This window comes from Lolium perenne, chromosome 4 (assembly GCF_019359855.2).
Source record: "Lolium perenne isolate Kyuss_39 chromosome 4, Kyuss_2.0, whole genome shotgun sequence".
NCBI classification, from domain to species: domain Eukaryota; kingdom Viridiplantae; phylum Streptophyta; class Magnoliopsida; order Poales; family Poaceae; genus Lolium; species Lolium perenne.
Genome location: NC_067247.2, coordinates 62,576,200 through 62,583,117, shown reverse-complemented (window position 1 = coordinate 62,583,117; position 6,918 = coordinate 62,576,200). Strand labels below are relative to the sequence as shown.

Below are 6,918 nucleotides of genomic sequence, written 5' to 3'. Positions count from 1 at the left end.
TATAATTATCTCTTATTGTCATCTCTAGCAACTAATAGGTATTAATTAAATTTTAGTACATATTGCGTTAATACGAGAACACAAATGGTACACAGGAGAAAATAGGCTACTGTTAGAGCATCTCCACCGGCACGCCCCATAGTGGCCCTGATAGCGTTTTGGGGGCCGGCATGGATTTTGGGCTCCCACCGGTGTGTTCCAAAAGGTGCCGGCTAGTTTTTGAGCCCAATCGAATCGCCGACAACCCTGTGCCGGTCCCTTCATTGAGGGCGGGGATCGGGAGCACCGACGCCTCGCGACACGTCAGAAAACGAGCGTGGGCTCCACCTGGCAGCCAGACGAACCGCTTTCCGCACCTCCTACCCACACCCGAGCCGACTCCCACCCCTCTAGATCGCCACCGTCGCCGTCGCCGCACCCACTGCTTGCAATAGACACCGCCGCCTGTCCAGGAACCTCCGTCTATCGACACGGCCGCCACCCCCTCGACCGACGGCCGCTGTCTCGCTCGGAACAGAGCTCGCCGCCATCGCGACACAACCGCCCCGCCCGTAAGGTGTTCGTCGGATTGCCGCGATGGACAACGAGGACGAGATGATGGTGCTGCTGTTCACGGAGGAGCAGAACGCTGAGACTGTCCGGCGGCAACAACAACAGCTGATTCTGACGAGTATGATGCGTGTTCGCCATCCTTTCTTCGTCGTGCCTCGGCGCGGCGGCTCAAAGCCAGGCAAGAGGAGGAACATCAACCGGCATCATCAAGCCGACGCAATGCTGCTTAACGCCGACTACTTCAACGATGACACGACTCATTCGCCGAAGGAATTTCAGCGCCGTTTTAGGATAAACAAGGATCTGTTCATGAAGATTGTCTACGGCGTCAGGGAGTACGACGACTACTTCATGACCTAGCAAGATTGCACAGGTTTGTGGGGTTTCACCTTAATTCAGAAGTGCACTGCTGCAATGAGTTGTCTTGCATATGGAGCTCCTCCAGATACATCCAATGACTACTTACCGATGGTGGAGTCGACATGTTCGCAGACTCTACAGGTTTTGTCGAGCCGTCATAGCGATGTTTGCTAAAGACTACTTGAGAGCACCAAGGTCAGATGATACAGCTCGGATCCTGGATCTTGGAAAAAAATGCAGCAAGAGGGTTTCCTGGGATGCTCGGAAGCATTGACTACATGCATTGGGTCTGGAAGAATTGCCCTTTTTTCTTGGTAGGGAGATCTACAATGGGCATACTGGTGAGTGCAGTGTCATTCTTGAGGCGGTGGCAGACCATGACCTCTGGATTTGCATGCATTTTTTGGCATGGCAGGAACAAACAATGATATCAACGTGTTGCAGCGCTCTCTAGTGTTTTCCAGGCTAGCCGAGGAACAAGCTCCTGCCGTGAACTATCAGGTAAACGACCACGCATACAACAAGGGGTACTATCTAGCTGATGGTATCTACCCGACGTATGCTACATTTGTGAAGACAATCTCGTCTCCAGCTTCGGAGATGGACGCTTATTTTGTAACATGCCAGGAAGCAGCTCGCAAGGATGTTGAGCGTGCTTTTAGGGTGCTTCAGCAACGTTTCGCTGTTGTCAGGTACTCAGCTTTCACTTGGTCCGAGTCTCAGATGTGAGAGGTGATGAACGTATGTGTGATCATACACAACATCTTGGTCCGAAGGAAAGTCTCCCCGGCAGAAGCGACAATATGTACCAAAGACTGATCCAGCCGACAACTTGTACAACTACTAATCGAACTAAACATGCCCCTAGTATTAGATGCTATTCTTTCGTACTAACCTTATTGAGCTTAACAGAGTGTTGTAATTTCTTGTATGTCTAGGCATTGTTGTTGTTACATAGGTTAGCACCGCACTACAAGAATGGCGCGATACGCTGAGGGCCTTTTATACGCCGACGGCCAAAAGTCGGGGCCCTCGGCGTATGGCCTGGCCTGGCCAGCCTCCTCATCTGACCCTCGACGTAGCGCAGCCGTCGGCGTAGCGAGGTCTACGCCGAGGGCAGCCCTCGGCATATCTTTGGCCCTAGGCGTAGACAGGGCTACGCCGACGGCCACCCTCGGCGTAGCCATTTTTCAAATTTGTCTAATTTTGTAAAAATCATACCTAATTCATATGATGTCAGAAAAATACGTATGAGGTATCAAAATGTTCATAAAAACATCATCTATCCGTTTATGTCAAAATTATGGATATTTGAATCATGTACAGTACCATGTTAATATATAAACAATTCAATCACTTTCTTATATGTCCTCAGGTTCCCGTTTTAGCCAGATGGCAATTTAAACGAAGTCAAAAAATCTCGCGGAGCCGCATGACATCATTTTATGTGTCTTAGTAACCACTCCAAAAGACGGAATTGGGATACACCAATTATTTTGGAAAACCCTTCACAAACAGGGCTATCACGTCCGGAGTTCTATGGCTTTTAGGGCAAATGAGTAGGAAACGGCCCGTGACACCACATAGTTTATCAGAACGAGACCATATTTGGCACGTGCGTGGTCCCTGGGATGGGAAGCAAGGCCCCGGCAGCGGATTTCCAATCCGACCCATGGGTGATGGTTTTTTCATTTTTGGGGTGCCAAAACGGGTTTTTTTTTGTGAAGCAGCTACATGGTACGCATTTTAGTATTACGCGAGACCTCCGCGTAGTGGTAGGACACCGCCTCCGCACCATATATCACAAGCCATATGTACGCGCTAGCTATCTGGAAATCCATGCGGCTTCCTGCGGTGTCCCGCCGAATCCGCTGGAAAGTGACATGATTTGAACTAGGGATACACTTTCCGTCGCTCAATAAATTCCGGGAAAAATGTTTTTAGGTCTATGACATATCACTTTATGTGCGAATTTTTTTCCGTTTAGCGCGATGGTAAACGGGGGCACCAGCGCGCCCGGTACGGCCATACCGCATCTCTGTGGGGGCCCGTTTTGGCCAAATGGCAATTTAAACGAAGTCAGAAAATCTCGCGGAGCCGCATGGCGTCATTTTATGTGTCCTAGTAACCACTCCAAAAGTCGGAATTAGGATACGGCAATTATTTTGGAAACCCTTCACAAACAGGGCTATCATGTCCGGAGTTCTATGGCTTTTAGGGCAAATGAGTAGGAAACGGCTCGTGACACCACATAGTTTGTCGGAATGAAGCCATATTTGGCACGTGCGTGGTCCCTGGGATGGGACGCAAGGCCCCGGGAGCGGATTTCCAATCCGACCCATGGGTGATGGTTTTTTCATTTTCGGGGTGCCAAAACGGGTTTTTTTTGTGAAGCAGCTACATGGGACGCATTTTAGTATTACGCGAGACCTCCGCGTAGTGGTAGGACACCGCCTCCGCACCATATATCACATTCCATATGTACGCGGTAGCTATCTGGGAATCCATGTGGCTTCCTGCGGTGTCCCGCCGAATCCGCTGGAAAGTGACATGATTTGAACTAGGGATACACTTTCCGTCGCTCAATAAATTCCGGGAAAAATGTTTTTAGGTCTATGACATATCACTTTATGTGCGAATTTTTTTCCGTTTAGCGCGATGGTAAACGGGGCACCAGCGCGCCCGGTACAGCCATACAGCATCTCCGTGGGAGCCCGTTTTGGCCAAATGGTAATTTAAACGAAGTCAGAAAATCCCGCGGAGCCGCATGGCATCATTTTATGTGCCCTAGTAACCACTCCAAAATTCGAAATTAGGATACAATAATTATTTTGGAAAACCCTTCACAAATAGGTCTATCACGTCCGGAGTTCTATGGCTTTTAGGGCAAATGAGTAGGAAACGGCCCGTGACACCACATAGTTTGTCGGAGCGAGGCCATATTTGGCACGTGCGTGGTCCCTGGGATGGGAAGCAAGGTCCCGAGAGCGGATTTCCAATCCGACCTATGGGTGATGGTTTTTTCATTTTTGGGGTGCCAAAACAGGGTTTTTTGTGAAGCAGCTACATGTGACGTATTTTAGTATTACGCGAGACCTCCGCGTAGTGGTAGGACACCGCCTCCGCGCCATATATCACATGCCATATGTACGCACTAGCTATCTGGGAATCCCTACGGCTTCCTACGGTGTCCCGCCGAATCCGCTGGAAACTGACCGAATTTGAACTAGGGGTACACTTTCCATTGCTCAATAAATTCCGCAAAAAATGTTTTTAGGTCTATAACACATCACTTTATGTGCTAATTTTTTTCCGTTTAGAGTGTTGGTGAACGGTGGACCAACCCGCCCGATACGGCCATTTCGCATCTCCCGAGGGGGCCGTTTTGGCCACATGGCAAATTGGGCGTCATATTTGGATTTCTCTAATTTTTAGGTTCAAATGATGATATGGATGTTATATTTAGATTCCTGTCATTTTTCTGATCGATTTAGACATATATTTGTGGAATTTTGATTTTCCGATTTAAAGATATTAATTGTTCCATATTAAATAGAAAAAAGACCAAAAAATAAAATTATTTTATTGTTATTTGAATTCAATATTATTAATCATTGTTACTTATATATTCATTATTGTTTACTTAAGTAATTGTTTGGAATTCAAAAATAATGAGTTGTGACATCACGGTCCAAGGGTTAATAGGATTGATAGGCTATTATTATCAGCAAGGAGTCAATTCTTTAAGGGAAGCTCATCCAAATGGAACCAAGAAGTTAAGCGTGATGAGGTTGGAGTAGTGTGAGGATGGGTGACCGACTGAGAAGTTTAGCCATGATTGTAATTTGACCTAAGATTAAGTGTACTTAGAGTTAAAAGTGTATGGGTGAAAGATAAACAAGTAAAAAAAGAAAAAAAATGATGTAAAAAATAAAAAAATTAAAAAATTTAATACTCTATGCCTAGGGCTTTGCCATCGGCATATACATTTTTTTATTTTTTTTCGATTTTTTTTTGAACTTTTTTTGGAAAAAAGAAAATTCAAATTTATAAAATTTGTGTGCCGACGGTTTTGCCAGGCCGGGCTACGCCGACGGCAATATTGTCTATGCCGAGGGACCTAAACGCCGACGCCATACGCCGAGGGCTGCCGTCGGCGTAGCCTACGCCGAGGGTCAGATGTGGCTACGCCGAGGGCAGCTGGCCGTCGGCGTATGCGTCCAATCCTGTAGTGACCATTTAAATGGCACAACTTCCCAATAGAAACTTGGCTCGTGCCCATGGTTAGGAAAATCTATTAAAGATAAATAAGTAACTTATTTTTCGACTGCATAACATGTGCAACTATTCTGTAGGACGACGACCACTGCATAGTCCACCAAGGTGTAGCAGAAAGAACTTCACCAAGTCCATCTTGTACGCCACAGACCTCGTCTGATCGAATACATGACTGAATGTGGGCAGCAAGCAATCGTCCATAATCTTTTCCACCACCTTCTTGTCCAGATCGAGGATGGAGACGGTGCTGCCCCTGTGCAGCACGAGCATTGATCCCCTGTCGAAATCGAGCCACTTCTCGAGGGGCAGGTGTGGCGGGTTTTCGTGTAGCCGGATTTGGTTTAGCGTAGTCGGCATCGGAAGTCTGATCACAGCAGTGCGGAGCCATGCCGTGTCTTCTCCGTGCTGCGTCCAAACAGTCACGTGCATGGGGTACGCGCAGGCGACCGAGAGCTGGCCATCTCTGCCGACGCAGAGGAGCGGCGAGCCCCCGACGCGGAGCTGTGGGAGCTTTCTCAGGGAGAGGACGCAGGGGTGTTTGCCCACCTCCGTGCTGAGTTTGTACAGCACGTTATTGTCATTGTTAATCCACAGCCAGTGGGCCGCGCCCCGGTGAACGATTGCGGACCTCTCGCCCACCGGCGAGATGTGGGTGACCTTGTCCAGGCACATGGCGGGCGCGCTCCAGCTGCGCGTGGCGGCGGAGTAGGAGTGGAGGTTTACTTTACGATCCGTGGTTAGGATGGCGAGGAGCAGCTGCGAGAACGCGAAGCGCGCTGACGATGATGGCTTCTTCGCATCGAGGTCGCTATCGGCGGCTGTGATGATGGCGTAGCAGGTGTACACGTCGGCAAAGCAGGAGCACCTGAGAGGCGGGAGAACATGGCGCTCGCCGGTGATCGGGTTGCAGAGGTCGAAGAGGCGGGTGCCCACGGCGCGGGGGGCGAGCTGCATCAGGACGATGCCGCGGCGCGCCGCCAGGGTCTCGGCATGGGTGAAGTTGCCGTCGTCGAAGGAGGCTAGGGCGCGGAGCGGCGACCCCGGCGTCGGCAGGAAGGTTGGTTCGAAGACCGAGGCCCCTTCGCGGCGCGTCTGCTGCTGGAAGAAGAAGCCGTGAAGGTGCGCGCGGTGCCCCTCGCCCCACAGCCCTTGGAGGAAGGCTGGGTCGGTGAAGCGGCAGAGCCACCGTCGGCATGTCACGGCCAGCCTGAAGAGGTCTTTGACGTTGCCCACGCGGGAGAAGACCTCCTGGAGGACCTCCTCCGGCAAATCGTCCATGCAGCTTCGTCGTTTCTTTGCAGCCATGCCCCGCGCACGATCGATTAGCACTTTGATGATTTCCGCAGAAAGCTGGGACCATTGTTGCTGCTCGATCGGAACCTTAATTTATTTATTTAGGAAATCTCAAGCAAGCAATCCGAGTTAGTGAAGGTAACGTATCTTACCTGCCCTATCATAGCAATCCGAGTTAGGAGAAGCTGGGCGTTTTAAACACAGGCGGCGCAATCGTGACAAGGCAGTCGTCGCGGCCCAGAAGGCCTAAACAGCAAGTAGCCGGCCACGACTGGACTAAGGGCATCTCCAGGGGGCGCGACGCATTTCGGACATCCAAATTGTCCGTGGGCGTCCGTTTGCGTCGCCTGGTGGACGGGGAAATAGTCGTGTGTCCATTTGCGTCTGGGGTTGGCTCCAGCGGGGCGATGCATTTTGGGCGCAGGCCACAATTCA

The 6,918-nt window shown here is 50.1% G+C and overlaps 1 protein-coding gene across 1 annotated transcript; it reads right to left on the bottom strand.

Annotated features, from left to right (window-relative positions):
• Positions 1-5,256: 5,256 nt before the first annotated feature.
• LOC127346834 (uncharacterized) lies at positions 5,257-6,495 on the bottom strand. Its single transcript, XM_071828989.1, has one exon. The coding sequence runs from the start codon at positions 6,493-6,495 to the stop codon at positions 5,257-5,259; it is 1,239 nt and encodes a 412-aa protein (XP_071685090.1).
• Positions 6,496-6,918: the final 423 nt, after the last annotated feature.

Coding starts and splice junctions, on each gene's coding strand:
- LOC127346834 (XM_071828989.1), bottom strand. CDS start 6,495: ATGGCTGCAAAGAAACGACGAAGCTGCATGGACGATTTGCCGGAGGAG.